This window comes from Indicator indicator, chromosome 30 (assembly GCF_027791375.1).
Source record: "Indicator indicator isolate 239-I01 chromosome 30, UM_Iind_1.1, whole genome shotgun sequence".
In the NCBI taxonomy this organism is placed as follows: domain Eukaryota; kingdom Metazoa; phylum Chordata; class Aves; order Piciformes; family Indicatoridae; genus Indicator; species Indicator indicator.
Window position 1 is genome coordinate 3,891,591 of NC_072039.1, and position 17,543 is coordinate 3,909,133.

A 17,543-nucleotide genomic window follows, 5' to 3' on the forward strand; every position below is an offset into this window, starting at 1 on the left:
GTGGCAACTCTTGGCAGGGCCCCTCCAGGCCCACCCACCAGATCTGAGGGGGTCTGGGATCCCTCACTGTGGGGTCAGGGCACAGCTGCTGACAGTGTCCTTCCTCTTACAGCCTTGGGCTGTGTGGTTTGGCTGCTGCTATGTGGTTGGGGGGGGGGGGGTCAGAAAGGCCAAAGAGAGCCACCTGAATGGGTCCTGCCTGTGCTTTCCCAAAGCTTTGTGGCCACGGGTTGAGGGAGGTGATTCTGCTGCTCTAGTGAGGCCCCATCTGTCAGGGCTGAGTCCAGCTTTGGAGGCCTCAGCACAGGGAGACATGAACCTGTTGGAGCTGGTCCAAAGGAGGCCACAACAATGATCCAAGGGCTGGAACCCCTCTGCTGTGAGGGCAGGTAAGAATTGGGGTTGGAGAAAGCTCCAGGGAGACCTTACCGCAGCCTTTCAGTACTTAAAAGGTGCTGATAAGGAAGATGGGGACAAGACTTTAGCAGTGCCTGTTGTGACAGGACAAGGAGATTTAGAATCAAGATGAGGGAGACTTTTTTTTTTTTTTTTTTACAGTGAGAGTGGTGATATGATGGCCCAGGTCAAGTTGGATGGGGCTGTGTGGAACCTCCTCTAGTTGCAGAGGTCCCTGCTCACTTCAGGGGGTTGAACTAGCTCGAGCTTCCCACCCAAATCATTGTATGATCCCTGCCTGGGGCTGCACTGGACCACCCTGGCTCCAGAACTAGCCAGGGGGGAAACACACCACCCTGAATCAGCCACCAGGGGGTCTGGCACCAACACCTACCAGGGGGGCCTGCTAGGGAGGATCCTTCTCCTGTCCAGGCTCCCTCTCTCCAGCAGTGGAACACAGCAATGGGCACCCTGGGGGCAGAGGTTGTTATAAGGCTTTTATTACAAAGTTCCAATCACCATGTACAGTTTTTACAATGTCACTGTTTGGGGCTCGGCTGTGCTGTGGGGGTCAGAAAGGGATTTTTCTCTTTTTTTTTTTTTAATTGTTTTGGTTAGTTTTTAAAGAACAGCACCATTAACTTTGGGGTTGAGACACACCTACGAAAAACAGCTCAATCAACTAACATAGGAGAGAGGACAATTCATACCGGAAAGAGGGGTAAAAGGGGATGGTGAGGGGGGATCACAAAGGAGAGATGAGAGGTGAGGGCAGCCTGGTGGTGGTTGTCCTCCTGGCTCAGAGAGGGAAGAAGGGAAGGAGTGAAAGAGGGAACACCCATCTGACGCAGGCAGGTAGACCCTGACACGCACAGCCAGCACCACCTAAGGCTGTCAGTGCTTGGAGTGGGAGGTGGGAAACCCACCTGAAAAGGTCTCAGCCCCAGGAGGAAGAGTTTGGCTGCACCACGGCACAGAGTCTTTCAGAGGTTGTCAGCAGTTAAGACTTTGTCTTGGCCTCGCCGGGGCACTCGTGGGGAAGGGACGGGCCAGGGGTGAAAGGGACAATTTCCTTATTGCTTCCTTGAAGTCATTTAGTCAGCAGGGGTGGTAGGAAGGGAAAGAAGGGGGAAGGAGGAGAAGAAAAGAGCCCCAGGAACCCCATCCACTGCCTGATGCATATGTTGGGAAGAACACCATGCAAAAAGGTTTGCCTGCTAGCTAGTGCCGTGTATAAAATAACGATACGGGAACAGTTCTGGCCTGCTTATTAGAGAATATATCACCATGAAGCACAAGCGAAGTCTCCACACGCCAACGACTCCCTGCTGAAAGTGCATCTCAAGGAGTTTGCTTAGGAGAAGGATTCACTGCGTAAAACAAGGCACCACAAGAAGGTTGGATACTGGGTTGGGCGTGAGGACACGCTGGAGAATCCACGAGTGGCGGAAGAGAGACCTAGGTTTAAATAACGTCTGTGGGTGCAGAAGCTCCCTTAGATGGGCTCGGGTTTTAGCTTGTCTGCTAGAAAGTCGCTGACGAAGGCTTCCACGATCTCAGGTGTGATCTCCTCCACATCCATCACATACTTGGCCCGGGCAGACATGTCCAGGATGGTGAGCAGGGGTGCAGCCTCGGGCAGGTTGGTGTAATCCCTCAGGGAGTCGGTCATGTCATCCTGGGGGCCAAAATGAGAGGGAAAGAGGAGTTATGAGAGCCACAACAACCAGGAGCAATTTGCTGCTTCCAATGCTGTGGTCCAGCCCACAAGTACCTCCTGAGCACTTGGGCCTGGCACCAGCACTGCAGGACCACAAGCTCAGCTGGCAACACCTGCCCCACTGCCTGCTCTCCTGTGGTTTGTGCCAAAACCAAAGCAGGCTGATTTATCCCAGGCTGGATGGAACCACATGCTCCTCCAACCCTTCCCACACAGGGCACAACTCCCAGCACCCCAGAACCTCTGGGGCAGGAGTTTTTTTGGCATCTGCAGCTCAGGGGTTGGGGGCAAATGCTGACTGCAGTGCCACAGCCATGTGAGAGACAGATGCGGAGAGGACCCAGGTGCATGTCTGGAGCAACCAGAAAACAGGAATGGGACAAGGACCTGTGCTTTGCACCAATGCCAAGACCTCACCAAGTGCCTGAGGGCACACACAGAAGCCACAGGACTCCCTGGCAGCAGGCTGCTTGCAGGGCTGCCTTCTCTTCAGCCAGGCACAGTCCCAGGGCAAAGGGGAAGACCAAATTTGTCTCTGCCAAGGCTGTGCAGCACAAAGCCAGCACTGGGGCAGTTCCTCTCCCAGCCAAGCCCGCAAGGTGCGGCAGCCGAAGCAGGGCGTTCCTGCCAGCCGTTCTCCCCGGGCAGGAGCGGGAATCAATCGCTCTGGTTGGCGGCCGGTGGCTCTGCGGCGTGTGGCGGCGGCTGGCAGGGTACCTCCCGTCGCACCTCCCCTTCCATTGCAGAGGTTTCTGGCGCAGCTGGACCACGTGGCCGAGAAGGGCGAGCGGGGCTGGGCCCAGCGCCTTGGGGCTGAGGTGATCTGCTGCCCCCCACCCTTCCCACCTCCCAGCCCAGGTGTCGGCAAGCCTCATCCTTTATCTCATCGCCGCCGAGGGACCAAAACCCCCATTTTAATCAATGCAAAACCGGCCCAGACGGCGCTGGGAGAGGAATGGGAGGCGCCTGCTCCGGCCGTGGCCAGGCTGCTTTGTGCGTGGGGGCCGGCAGAGACCCGGGGCCACTGCTCCCAGCTATTGAGGTGATGGATGAATGGGACGTGCTGGACGCTCCCCATTCTTTGGCCTGGCTGCCACAAGGCCGTCGGGAGCTGGATGAATAGCAGCAATGTTTCAGCTACAGCCGGCGAGCGCGAGGGAAACGCTTCGCAGGCTCTGGGGGAGGGGGGCAGGTCCTTGGACCCTCCCAAAATAGCCTTTCCAACAAGGGGCTTATTGAGGGGTGCGGAGCTGAGCTGGGATGCTCAGAGAATGGTTATGGCGGTGGGAGTGGGAGCGCCTTCCCGGAGGGGACCAAGGGGGCTGTGGGAGGCAGGGGTGGGAGCCTGCCTGGCAGGGAGGGGGGGCAGGGTAGGGCAGTGGGGACCCTTTTGTGCGCAGGGCAGCTCTGAGGGCCCTGCTCACGGCACACTGCGGCTGTGACGTGAGCCTGGAGGGAGAGAGCAGGCGCAGGGTGCACAGCAGCTGCCACCTGCCCAGAACCCAAGCAGCACCTTGGGAGGGGAACTGCAGGCCTGGGTGGGAGTTGGGAGCTTTTTTGACCCTTACACAAACCCTTAATCATTTTCAAGCCTGCCTGCATGGTGCAAACGGAGGTCAGAAGCCCCTTTTTACCATTTTCTCCAGCAAATGCCTGGCTCCAAGCCCTGGAGCCTGCACATGCCCCAGATACCATGGCAGCCACCAACAGTGTGGTAGCTCAGGACAGCCCTTGCTTCACAGAGGAGCAGACAAACTCTCCAGTGAGGCACCCAGCTGAGCCTCAGGGCGGGACAGAGCAAAGCTGGAACCCTCATGCTGTGGCTGGCACTGAGAGCACAACCCTGTGCCACCCTGCTGCTCACACCAAGCAGCCCCTGCCCATTCCCAAGAGTGGTTTTTTTCTGTCATCACCCATACAGAAAAGCCCATCCTGTGGGACTGGAACTGCCTCCCACAAGCACTCCTTAGGGAAGGGGCTGGAGCACCAGTCCCTGCCCTCCTCCCAGTGTGGGAAGGAAGATTACTACCCAGCCATGAGAGCAGGGGACTGAGCCAGGTACTTGTCTGGGTTTGCTCCATGGTCCCTGACTAGCTGCAGAGGCTTCATCCCTCAGCTTACTCACTTGAAAGGTGGAGCAGCAGGACCCAGCCGAGCTCACAGCTCACACAAAGACACTGCAGGATGCAGCCCTGCGCTCTCCTGGCTTACCTCGCCTGCCACGAAGAAGAGCAGTGGTGCCTCCTCCTCTTTGGCTTTGTACTTGGCAATGATTTTTTCAGCTATGGGCTGAATCAGTTGTTTCGCTGCCTCTGACTCTCCATCATCCTCTGAATCTGCAGGGGCACGGAGGTGGGGAGGCAAAACAAAAGAGGAAGGCAGAAAGGAGGTTAGGATCAAACGGATGCAAACTGGCCGGGTGCTGGCAGCTCTGTCCCACAGCACCACAAACCAGAGCCCGGATGTGCAGCATAAACTTCAAAGCCGTGTGGCTCTGTAGCAATTAGGGAGCAGCTGAAATGTGCTTTTCATGTGAGACAGGGAAACATGTAACAGAAGAACAGCTCCTGCTCCCCAAATACTCCACCGCTCGCTCCCCTGGTGCCGCCGCGGAAGCGCAGGGACAAACAGGCGCAAAAAAAGCCTCTTTGCAGTTTGAGAAGCAGCAGCATGTTTTGAAGATCTGAGGCTGCCTGCCACCCCTGCCCGCCACCCACCATCCCTCCACCTTGGGACGGCTGCTCAGCAGCTTTTCTGCTCCAGTCTCCACAGCAGCAAGGCTGTGAAGGCAGCTTTGATTTGACAGAGCAGAGTAGAAAGAGATGGCAACATCAATCAAACGGCAGCCACCACTGAGGCTCAAATACTGAGCTGGGAAGAGGAGAGACTGCGTCCTTGAGCTGCACTGAGATGAAACCATCTCCATTCAGGGACAACTTCCAGCATTTTGGGGGAAGAAGAAGAAAAAAAAAAAAAAAAGAGAAAGAAAGAAAGGTGGCAGAAGAGAGGCCCCTGGTCTCCTGGTCACATGCAGCTCTCGTGGTCCCTGATGTAACCACCCAACCCAACCAGTCCAGCCTCCAGCTGGGACTGCCAATGCCTGTGCCCCAAGCACTCTCTGCCCTTGCTCCTCACGTCGCTGTCCTCCTCTCTGGCTTCTCCAATCACATCAGGGGATGCCAGAAACACTGCACACTGGATTTCAGAGTCTGTCCTGCATGTGTAACAGTGATAAACATGTAGAGTTGTGGGGTGTCTGCAGGGACTGATTCTTCTACACACAACAGCTGCTGGCAGCACTCCAGGCAGCCCTGCACACTCTGGCTAACCCAGCCCTAAACTCTCCAGGGTGGATGTGGAGTGGTCAGGATTAATTCACAACTGGCTCATGCTCAGTTTGACTTCTCTTGGGGGTGCTGCTGCCTGCATAGCACAAGCACCAGTCTGCTGTGGGGGGTATCCCAGCACGACCTGGGCTGGCCAGGAGCTCCTATCCCCAGTGTTTGCCTCGGTGCAGCATCAGCTTCATCTCCACCCCAGCACATTACCAGCAGATTTCAGTGAGACTGCACATCCCCAGAGCACCAAGTGACAGCCCCAGGCCAGAGAGCACTCTGTTTGCAGCAAGGTGATAGAAAAACTTTGCTCAGAGCAAGATAAAAATAACTCTTTCCAGAGGCCTGCAGTGTTGGCCCAAATCAGTCACGCTCGGCCTGGCCAGCCAGTCCTCCTCATACCAGCAGTGTACTTTTGGCTCTGTGCTCACATCCCCTGCTGGGCTCTGCTGAATAAATAATCAGGGTCAAAAGGAAATCTGAAAGGGAAGAAGGGAAAGAGTGAGAGCCACGTTATCAGTGCTGCAGAGAAGGGTGTGCTGCTCACAAAGGGTGTGTAAGGAAGCAGGAGATGAGCCCTGCCCTGAGCCAGGCTCCCTGCACAACCCTGGTTTGGGTCAAGAGGGGCTTGTTCAGCAAACCTGCCCTCAAGCTCCACAGAGTGCTCAAGGGACAGGCACGCTCTGAGAAAGGCTCAGCCTGCAGTGCAGCTCATCCCAGCCAAGGCCCTCATCTGACTGAGCTGTCTGTTGCTGGCAGGGGAGTGATGAGGAATGAGTCAGCTGTGATCCAGGTGAGCTCTGGGGCTGTTCCCAACCGCAGGGCAGCTTCATGTGTGGCTTAGCAGTGGAAGACGGAGAGAAGCGCTGGGAAAAAGCCTGCCCTGTCCTGCAGCCAGCACCCCACAGAGGGAATACCCAAGGACCAGCAGAGCACAAAAGAGGCTCCTCTGACTGTCAGAGCCCTGCTCAGCTCAGGATTTAAGCCTTGAGCTGTGGTTTCCAGCACAGAGCTGTAATCCCTCCTAGAGCTGCTTCTCTGCCTCCTCTGGAATGTCACGTGTGCCTGAAGTCCCTGCTCCAGAAAGGCTTTTCCCAACTCCACCATCACCAGCTGTGAAGTGTATTTCTTGCACTCCCCAACACCTAATCAGCATTCCTCTCCACAACCACCATTAAAGCATCTCTGATGTGACAGCTCCTCTGCACTGCAAATCGCTGCATTACTGCATCCCTTGGGGGGCTGGGTGGGAGCTGCAGGACACCCACAGGCATGGGCAGGTTCTGACAAACCCCAGTGAGCTGCAGCAGCTCGTTTCTCCAATATGGGCATGGCTCCAGGTCTGCCAGCCCCCTTGAATGTCCCTGTAGGATTGCTCCTGGTGATGGAAACGTGCTGCTGTCTCTTCCCATGGACACTGTCAGCACTAGAGGCAGGTCCTCAGCCCTGTGGCCAGCTCTAGCCAAGCTGGCAGGTAGTCCAGCCCCCTTCCTGAGCACAGGCTCTGCTTTCTAAGCAGGGATGCTCCATACCTACAAAGAGAACGAGGCAGGGGCCCTCATTCAGCTGCACGGCGTTGGAGTCTGTCAGCTCCAGCACAGGCTTGGGGTGCCAGGGGAACTCGCGGCACTCGATGTCGTTCAGCACCTCCACACGGCCCTGCCGCGTGATCACCTCCCCCTTGGAGTCCAGCACGATCAGGGTCGGGATGCCTGTGAGGGAAGGCAAACAGGGTGGGATCAGCCAAGGCATGAACTGGCCAGTGACAGGGTGTGGGAAGAAAGGCCTTTTCCAATCACCTCCAGCTCTGGCAGGAGCCCAGCGAGCAGCGCTGCCTCTCCGCAGCTCCTGTGGGAATCAGTCCCTGGATCCTGTTTCTGTCCTAGCAGAGCACTGCAATTCAGCAGCCAGAGCAGGAAGCTGGGAGACAGGAGCTGGCAGTGCCTGCCTTTTTCTGCCCAAGTGCAGGCAGAGGTCACCGCTGTCTGATGCTCCTGGACACAAGCCCCACCACACTGTGCAGGAACCTTGCTCACCAGCTCCCTGTTCCCACCTACCAGCCACAGGTGCCTCGGGTGTATGAGGCAGAGCAGCCCTGGCACCGCTGCCCTGGCGCTGAGCCGTGGCTGCTGCTGAAGAGCCCAGTCCTCAGCTCACAGGGAAGCACACAAACCTTTCTGCAGGGTGGACCACAGGCAACAGCAGCCAGGAAGCAGGGTGTGTTCCTTCCCAGAAGGAACACCATACATGTGAGCAGCCATCAACTCCTCCGTGAACCACCACACCCCTCTAGCACTCTGCACTCATTGTCCAGCCATTTCCAGAGCACAGGGACACAAACATCTTCACTGACAGGGCTCTCAAACACTGCAACAGGCTCCCCAAGGGGGTAGTTGAATCCCCATCCTTGGAAGCCTTTAAAAGAAATAGAGATGTGGTTTAACACCAAACTTGGTTGTAAGACTCAATGATCTTAAAGACCTTGTCCAACCAAAATGATTCGATGATTCTATGATCTGACAAGTCATTATTACCTGGTTCAGAGAATCAAAGAATCTCAGCATGGTACAGGTTAGAAGGGACATCTGGAGATCATCTAATCCAGCTCCCTTGCCAGAGCAGGATCACCTAGAGCAAGCTGAACAGAAATGCATCCAGGCAAGTTTTGAATGACTTCAGAGGAGACTCTGCAACCTCTCTGGGAAGCCTGTTCAAGTGCTCTGCCACCCTCAAAGTAAAGAAGCTTGGACAAACTGCTCATGTGGCTGGCTTGGCAGTGGGGAGGGTGGACACCCCCTGGTGCCTGTCCTTCTGATAAGGCACTAGGAGGCTTTCCAGCCACAAGTCATGGGTGAGTCAACAGGAGCAGCTCATGGTGGTGGCATCATCTGGGGCACACACCATTTCTCTCTCCTTGGGGAGACAAGAAACATCCCATGGGGAAGGAAGAGTTTGGTATCAGGCCCCAAGACACAAGCAAAGTGATCACTGTTAGTGCCTGCTGTCTGCTTATCATCCAAGCTTTCATCTGCTCACTGTCTAGCACCTCTTTCACCCAACATCCCCCACACCACAACCAGCAAATCAAGGCACCTCAGATCCTCCTGCCCTCATCCAAAGGTTCACTTTAATGCTCATTTGTTACAGAGCCACCCTGCAGAGCCATTTTCTCAGCAGAGGGCACCCAGCATGCTTGCTCCTGCCAGGCCCCTGGCACCACGCTCTCATGTTTGTACAACAGTGGGTTACTCATAACCCTCTGTTTCTAGGCATTTCTCTAGGAAATACAGGTCCATCTGTCTGTCCCACGCCTGCTGCGGGCCCAGGCCAGCAGCTGCATTCCCCTCATTCCAGCCCAGCAGCTCCACTGGAATTCCTGCCTGTGTGCTGGGGCTGCAAGCACCAGGCTGGTGTAAGAGCAGCAGTGCAGGAACCCGCCCCACGGTTGGGCTTGCAGATCCTGAGGGTATGCCAAGAAAACCGTTTTGTATCACAAAAAGGCTTATTCATTACCTGCTGGTACTCAAAATAGCTCTAGGGCAGGGATGGGTTAACCAGACTGGAAGGAATTGGGAAATCTCACTCTAGCCCTACCCTTCAAGGCACACAGTGAAGCCAGGAGAAGCACAGGGTGATCAGCATCCCACTTCATTTGGATCTTTATCCATTTAAGATTCCAAATTCATCCCAAATGCCTGGGTTTTGGCTCTCTTCAGACCCCCATCTCATATGTGAGGGACTAGAAATGTGGCTTCAGTTCTGCACCACCCCCCTCACCTGTCAGCCTGAGCAAGGCAGTCAACCAAGGCAGAGACTTCAAATGAGCTTTGGTGATCTGGGAAAACAAAGGGCCCGGTTTAGACACAGATCATTGTGGTGTGATCCCACAGCCAGCAGGGACTCATCCACTATTCAGAGCAGTTTGCTTCACCTGATTTTTGTATGCAGACAAACACACCCCAAAGCACCCAGCCACTAAAACCTTTAGCTGCAAACACAAAACTGACTCAGAAACCAGAGTCCTTAAGACAATTCGCCCTGGGTTTAGCATCTTCAGGAAACACAGGCAATGCATCAGGACTCAGGGCTGTGTTTTCAGCCTGTTAGGAGCTGTGTGCCACGTGCAAGGTCAATTCCTGCACCTTTTTCTCTGCATCAGAGGTTTCACACCAGCCACAGAGCCCTGGTTTCCTTTCTGAACCTGCCCGGCAGAGGCTGAGGCTGCCACAACCCATCTGCACCCAGTCCTGAGCATCGCTGCCTCACCTCCTCTGCTCCTTCCCTGGCTGGGTTCCCGGGGTTAGCACACGCCTAGGCTCATGGTGACATCCCATAAGACCTGTCTTGCCTTCCTAGGTGAACCTTGTTACTGCTCCCCTGGCAAACTCATCCTTTTAGCACAGGACACAGAGCAACAGGACCAGGGGAACAGTCCTTAACCTTATTCACACCCACTAACCTAAATATTCCCCCCCTGGTCCTCTCCTCCTGGCTCATCCCAGCCACTATTTGTTATTGGAGTGCCTTTTGGGGGCTTTGGGTAATTGCCATGAGTCATAACATCAGCATTTACTTATCAGAGGAATCACAGATCAGACACTGCCATGAATATTGTATAAGCTTGGGTAGGAATTAGCATAGCCAGGCTCAGTTTGATTTTAGGCACTAGAAAATGGATTCGGTCCCCACGGGGCCAGCATTTTATGAAAACACCAGGGCCAAATGATTTGTAACTGAACCTGACAATACATTTACTTACTTAGATATTAAACCACACCTCCAGCCTGGGAATCTCATCTGCACTATGTCTGTTGGGCGAGTGAAGTAAACCCCTCACAATACACCTACCAAGGGATTGGAGGGGGAGAGGTTTATTGCTGTTTTTTCAGCTTTTCAGAAGAAAGCTCCAGAAAACTGGTATGAGAAACCTCCCAGAACTGACTCCATGGCTGCAGTAGTGACTTGCAGGTGTCTGGGCTACAGTATGGGCCAGCATACAGGAATCAACAAGCTTTGGAAGTTCCCCCAAGGGACTGCAAATCCCAAAGAGACACTCCACAGGGAATATTCAAGAACCTTAAATCTCTCATGTTATGCACAACAACAGGGAGAAATTCCCATTTATCACTCCTGCCCATCCCATCAGGAGAGCTGTCCTCAGGGGACTTCACCTAAGGCAGGACCATGCAGACCAGGAGCTGCACACACAACTGAGGATTATTTCTAAGCAGCCATGACCCAAGACATGACTCTCTCTCAAGACAGTGCTGCACCAAAAGGCAATTTAATACAGGTGGGGAGGGAACAGCCCACTGACTGTGCATGGGTTATGAATAGAGGCATTCAAGTAAACCCAAATAAAGGCAAATAACTCAACTTCTATTTTACACAGTTTTTGAACGCTGTAGGGGCCAACGCAGGACTAAAACAACAAGAGATCTGACTTGCTTGCTGCTTTCCACCACTCAGGAGCCTGAAGCAGTCAGGGGAGACAAGCTCTTCTGTTGTTTCAGCTCCCAGGCTTACAGAAACCAGCAGAAAAGCCACTCCACGTGCACGCTGTGCTCACAAGCCAAGGCACCACCAGGATGGTAACCTGGACACTAAATGGGCTACCCGCTCTCGTGGGTGCATAGGTGCTGGTCTGAATGGGGCTTCAAAGATGCTTGGCAGCACCAGAGCCATGCATTTTGGGGAAGGCAGATGAGATCCTCTGGATCTGATTTTTCATTTTGGGTGCAATAGCCACCAGTGGTGAAGAGCTAGGCACACAACATCGATTCTGCTTGTAGAAAGCTTTCAGTGCAGAGCTTGCTCCAAAAGCCTGACTGCAAACCTCACAGTTGGTGGGGAGGATCCTGATGTGCTGCCTGTGCAGGAGTCACTAACAACCTGGAGCCCCTAGGAGCAGCATGAGGATTTGCCTTCATCCCTCTCCCTCATCTCCTGGAGCCCTGGCACCCTCTCCACAGCACCCTGCTCCAACTCCAACCATGGGAGGGAAACAGAGCCCAGCCCAGCCTTGCAAAGCCTGCAGGGGTGGGGAGAGAGGTGAGGTGGTGATGCTTCCTGCACAGGGTGAAGATCAGTCTGCCTCTACATTTCAACTCCACCTCGTGGGATCATAGTTCATCCTGGAGGAGAGGTTCCCACTTTACAGGAAAACTATGAGAGACAAGCAGAAGGCTTTGCAGGCAAACATGCCCAAATCCCAAGGTCAGTGTCCTTGGGAGGGCAGCTGAAATGCCAGAGTAATATGGGAGCTTTCCTGGCAGAAGAAGGGTGTCAGGGCTCAGGGGAACAGCAAATATTTACATTTTCAGGTCAGCACACAATGAAAAAAGATATTTAAGGAGTCAGTGGACTTAGAGGAAAAGCTGTTGTCAGTGTTTCCCTGGCTACTGCATGCCTGGTACTCAAGTATCCAAGTCAGGACACCTTATTTACAGAAAGTCCCAACGAAACTGGCAGCAGCCCTGCAGTGCTCAGCCGACACCAGCACTGCAGAGGGTGGTGAGCAGGATAGGGCAAAGACAGATGAATTCGGAAGGCTCTTGCCTCATGGGAAGGTAATTAAGTAGCAAATTGATGGTTATTTAAAGCAGGCAAATGGTTATTCTTGGTTTAAGGTCAGGCAACAGAGCTGAGCACCTGAGCTCACCCCAGAACGGGTGAGGACCCCAAGGAGCAATTCTCTCTTGCCACTCTCTCCAGGCCTTTGGCCATCTGTGGGAACACTCCTCCTCCCTTGCAGGCTGCATTAACCCTCTGCCAGCCTGTACCCACCTCACCAACGCTGCATGGAAATGGGTCAAAAAGATGCATGTTGCAGCAAAGCTCTTGAACTACAGGGAGAAACTCTATGTAGGTAGGCTCTTGTGAGCCAGGCACCTTGCACGCTGCAGTTTGTCCCCTGCAGGAGGAAGGTGGCAGTCCCCAGGAGGGCTGCTGTGAGCTTTTATCATCTTCATGGCTCTTTGAAGCCACTCAGACAGAGCCTCTCCCCTGCTTCTCCCAGCAGCCTAGGCTGCTGGAATTCTGGCACTGGCATGTACAGTAAAAGCAAAGCCATGGTTTACATCAAACAGGCACTCTCCTGTAATTCATGTCACTAACATAAACCAGATGCCACCTTCCTCAGCCGCTGCAGAGAGCCTTTGCATTACATAAAATAGTAAGAAAATGAAATTTAAACCTTCAAGGAAAAGCAAAAATAAATAAATCGGTAATTAGGCAAAAAACATCCAAGCCAAAAACAGCTTCCAAGTTTCCAGGAAGAATTAGGTTGCTTATGGAAGTCCTGTTTCAACTAACAGCCTGCCTGGCAGGTGGTAGGAATGTGAGTTTGCAGAGAGCAGAAACATGAAGCGGCTCTGCCTGGGGCACAGTGCTTTGCTTTGCTGTTTTCTTGTTTTAGTTAAACAAGAGGAGACATTGCAAATACTCAACAGAAGGAGCAGAAAGGAGAGCAGTGCATGAGCGAGGCCTTCCCTACCTTGGATGCCGTAGAGGCGATTCAGGCGCGACCGTCTGGCCTCGTCGGCGTAGGGCACAGCTACCCAGGGCATCTCGCTGAAGTACTGCTTGAAGGAGTCCTCTGACCTGTGCAAGGGGACAGGGCATGGGATCCAGAGTGCAGCCCCTCTGCCTGCCAGGGCCTTTCATCTTCTCGTTACCAACCTGGCCTGCAAACCCTTTATCCCTTCCACCAAAGCCCATTGGAAAGGGCTGCTGGCAGACACAACGTGGGGAGGGTCAGACCAATGTTAAGCCCCCAGGCCCTCATGAAGGTGGCTGTGGTGCATTTTTATCCTGATAGAACACTTCAGGCTCACTGGAGTATCATTCTGAATGTCAAACCATGGTGACAGCAGCAACTTAAGCATCCTTCAGACCTCTGACCCACGAGCCACAAAGCAAAACACAGAAGCTGCTCCATAGCCAGAGCCTGCTGCCCTCACTAACCCCACTTTGCACTTCACCACTGGGCAGAGGACCTGGGCAGCCTTGCTGGCACCAGAGCCAACCTGCTCTAGCCCAAATCAAATTTCCTCCTCAAATCAAATGGGGAATGCTCAGAGCTTCCCAGCTCATGCAGGGTTCCTTACCTGTCTGCACTAACAAAGAGTATCTCAAACTTCTGCCCTGCCTCCTTGATTTTCCGGTAGGACTCCACCAGGACCCTTGTGAGGCTTCGGCACGGTGGACACTGTGAAACACAACACAAGCATGAGGACATTGTCTCCTCCACACAGACAAACCCACACCCAGCAGGTCCAGATGACCTAGTGACCACAAAAGGACAGATGTGACCTCTTTGCTAGAGTACTGGGCAGCAGCCCTGGACACAGCTGGGGCTTATGGCCCATAAATTGCCAACAAAACCTCTTCCATTTTTAATACCTCACTACTCTTCCTCTTCTGAAGGGCCAGCCAAGGATGACAGACCACTGCAGCTTCTCCCAGAACAACTGGAGCATCTCAGCTGCTTTAACACCAGCTGGCCTGCCCCAAGGTCTTTATTGTTCTACAGAGCTCTGCAACAAGAGCTGCAGGGGGATCCCCAGAGCACGCCCAAGCTCACTCCACTCACCCAGTGGGCAGAGAAATAGACCCCAACGTGCGAGCCCTCCAGGGCGTTGCTGTCTAGTGTCTGGCCATTGTTCCTTAGCAGAGGCCCAGCAACAACTTCACTGAAGGGTTTTGGCCCCCAGGGGAACTCCAGACCTGGAGGGGTTGGGATGGAGGGGAAAAGAAAACACAAACCAGCAAGATGCACATGAGGCTTCAAAAGTCCCACCAAAAGAAACACCATCCCACCTCCTGCACCAATACAGGGGAGCCAGGGAATCACAGAGTCATTTAGGTGGGAAAAGGCCTTCAAGATCATCAAATCCAACCCTTAAGCCAAGCTCTATGCTGGAGCTAGAGTTGCCTCCTTTTCCCCAGGTAGGCTGCACTTTCAGCTTAATGAAGCCTGTTCTGGTTTTGTGCATGATGAATCCTTATCAACAGCATTTGTTTTAACAAGAGAAGGCAAGGTGGTACCTGCTGAGGAATGCAGTCAGACTATTTGCCTTATACTGATACTAACCATCTGGGTTATTTATTTATAAAACCTTAAGTACAGATATGGAAATCATGGTTTAGACACTTTTAATATATATATTTTTTAAAACCTATATATAAACTAAACTTCCACTAACCCTCTGCACCCCTGAGCAAGCATGTGTGTGTACACACAAACACATGCTCTGAATCATCTGCTGCCAGCTCCCCGAGCAATCAATCTCTGCACTTAGCCAGAGAGGAGGAAACATGACAGATGGCTCAGGCCACAACTTGCTGCACAGTTCCTGCCACCTGAATCACAGCCTCAGTCACCAGGCTCACTGTCTACTTCAATGGTAGTAAAATGTGTGCATGGAGAGCCTACAGCAGTTAGTGATGGGTCTGCTGAGCCTCTGGGTGGGAGGGGGAAGGGTGCAGGTTGTGTGTTCGTTTTGGTTTCTGCAAATTGGAAGAAGATGGATTTAACATCAACCCCCAGCACAATAAACCTCAGGAATGGAAAACAGTAGCATTTTTCTGTTGCATTTCTAAATAATGGGGAATTCATTATCCTGACAGAGTGTGATGTCAGTGATAAAGTCCCATTCCATGTTTTGGGAGCATTCTGATCCCTGGGCCCTCAATCTGTCTGTCCATGTGCCTCCATCAAATCAAATTTAATCGAATCCAAACTTAATGTTTCAGTTAGTCAAACTTTTTCCTCATTAGCACTTCAGACAAAAATCCTGGAGGGGAAATCTTTGTTCTTTTCAACAAGCAAAAGCAAAAGACAAGATCTGGCAGGAATGATGCAGAAAATGTTATGCTGAAAATAATACAGTGCTTCGATCAGTGAAGTATGACAAGAGTTGTTTGTTTCCTTCTCCCCCCCACCTCCAAGGCAATTAAAAATTAACTGAAAGGAAAAGGCAGCTGTCTGCCCATGTTTCCATGGCACTCAGGACTCCAGGGCTTACCTTCTGGGTCATCTCGGATGACCAAGAGGCCATTCCTGCAAACCACCTTCCCGGTGGAGGCATCGATAAATATCAGGGAAGGAATGTTGGAGACTCTGTACTTGTTCCACAGCTTCAGCTGTAAAAGAGATTGGGAGGGGAGAGGAAAATGGTAAACTTGGCAGTGTGAAGAGGAAGATTTTGGAACATTAGCATCTTTCAGAGCTAAGCAACAGAACTCAGCTGATGCTTCAGCAACATGTGAGAAGGAATTTCTCCAGAGCTGCTGAGCCAGCATGCACCTCCAGGACCTGCAGAGACCTGCACCATCAACATTATCCCCTCAGTACCACAGGCAAGACCACCACTTGTCTCACATCTGCTGGGAGCCTGCCTGTGAGCACAGGTATAGCTTCTCCTGCTGCGTTTGCCTCTTTGCAAGTAAAATGGGGATGGCATTTACCATACTTTGAGGTCTTTGTTCAGAAGACAAGCTAAGCACAAATACTTTTAATGCCACTGCTCTGAAGCAATTTGTAATGCTTCCCTGGCTGCTTCCTCCCCTCCCATTTCAACATTCATTAAACAAATCAGTAAGCCTTGCCAAGACACAGCCAAGCTGAAAACACGGCCAACACACAGGAACAGAACTCTCCTGTAACTGGGGCTTCCCAAATTCCTTCCCAGAAGCAGATTAATGGGTTTGACACCAGCCTGGGGGCTGAATAGCCCAGATCATCCATCCTACGCTGCCAGGCTCACAACAGTCCCCACCAGCTACAGGTAGAAGCCCTGCAGGCTGCGATGGACACATTTTGGATGTCCCAATCTAGATGTTGCTGTCCACTGGCCATTATGTTCTGCAGTGAGCTCAGCTCCATACAGCACCACTGACTTAATGCTCCGGATGTCACACGCTCCTGGGTTGACATTTCTCAGCATGTGCTTCTGGCAGAGGGCAATTTGGAGCTTAACCCATGTACAGAAGCTCGATGGGATGGGGAGGAACAAGACAACGACAGCTGCTGGCACAGCCCAGCCTGCAGGTGTGTGCTGGCTGTGGCGAGAGGAGCTGGTTGGTCTCCCCAACACACACAGAGGAGCTGCTGTGATCACCACACTGACTTATATTTCTCCAACATTTCAACCTGAACAGCCCAACAGTGAATTATCAGCCTCTTAAACAAAAGCCAAACCTTAGCTGTGCGCCAGAGGGGAAGGAAATGAATCACAACCTTCCCCTAACGGCAGGCTCTGCTCCGCAAAGCCCCTCGGGCTTGGGGTGTTTACAGCCAGCTCAGGCCTGGAGAACAGAACCCAGCCACAGGAGAAGGGCAGGAGGGGACAGAGAATCCCACCCAGTGCCAGGGAGGGTTTGAGCACGAGGGCCAGAGGAAGCCTCACACAACATGCTGCTGCTTTCATCAGTATCCCACACAGAAAGTGAACAGAGTCTCCAGAGGAAGAGGCCACAATTCTGGATGCATTTCCATGACTCCCAAACAGCAGCAACACCATTTCCTGGCATGGGAATGATCTGGGAACCAGGAAAAGAGGGCAGGAATGGGATGTCATGTGCAGACCTCACCAGAGCCCTAGCTGAGGGAGAAAGTCACATCCACATTCAGGTTTTAAAGTCACTATATGAAGTATTTCTCTTTATACCTTTTCTACCTACAATGTGTTCTACCTAACACCTTTTCATAGGAGATGGATCTGACCGACAAGTGTCAGGCTGCTGAGGGGAGATGTTAGCAAAAGGCTCTCAGGTCGGAAGGAAAGTGTTACCACTGTGCTAAGATGACTTTATTAGCCTTCATCTACTAGGAACTAAGTAGAGGTAAGGTTTTAAGTCCTGCCCACCAGCCTTTCATTTCCAATAGACATCATTCTTGGGACCAGGCAACTCATTCATGATCCAAAGGGTTTTGGCCACAGAAAGGAGAAAGACTTCATCCTGAATGCAAACCAGCCCTCTCACAATGAGAGTGTTCAAGCCACAGAAGGTAAAATCCACTTCTGTGAAGTTTAAAGGGTGGGGAAAAGCTCTTTATAAGGATCATAGGCATTTAAGAGGGTGCTGCA

At 52.7% G+C, this 17,543-nt stretch overlaps 1 protein-coding gene across 1 annotated transcript in view; it reads right to left on the reverse strand.

Annotated features, from left to right (window-relative positions):
- Positions 1 to 897: 897 nt before the first annotated feature.
- The window catches only part of NXN (nucleoredoxin), a 52,692-nt gene continuing 36,046 nt past the window's right edge, over positions 898 to 17,543 (reverse strand). The window contains exons 2-8 of the mRNA XM_054394253.1: positions 15,480 to 15,597; positions 14,045 to 14,178; positions 13,560 to 13,660; positions 12,947 to 13,053; positions 6,984 to 7,163; positions 4,328 to 4,452; positions 898 to 2,074 (exon numbers count right to left, since the gene is read on the reverse strand). Of these exons, the coding sequence (XP_054250228.1) occupies positions 1,892 to 2,074; positions 4,328 to 4,452; positions 6,984 to 7,163; positions 12,947 to 13,053; positions 13,560 to 13,660; positions 14,045 to 14,178; positions 15,480 to 15,597 (948 nt within the window). The 3' untranslated portion in view covers positions 898 to 1,891. The remainder of the gene's footprint in view (positions 2,075 to 4,327; positions 4,453 to 6,983; positions 7,164 to 12,946; positions 13,054 to 13,559; positions 13,661 to 14,044; positions 14,179 to 15,479; positions 15,598 to 17,543) is intronic.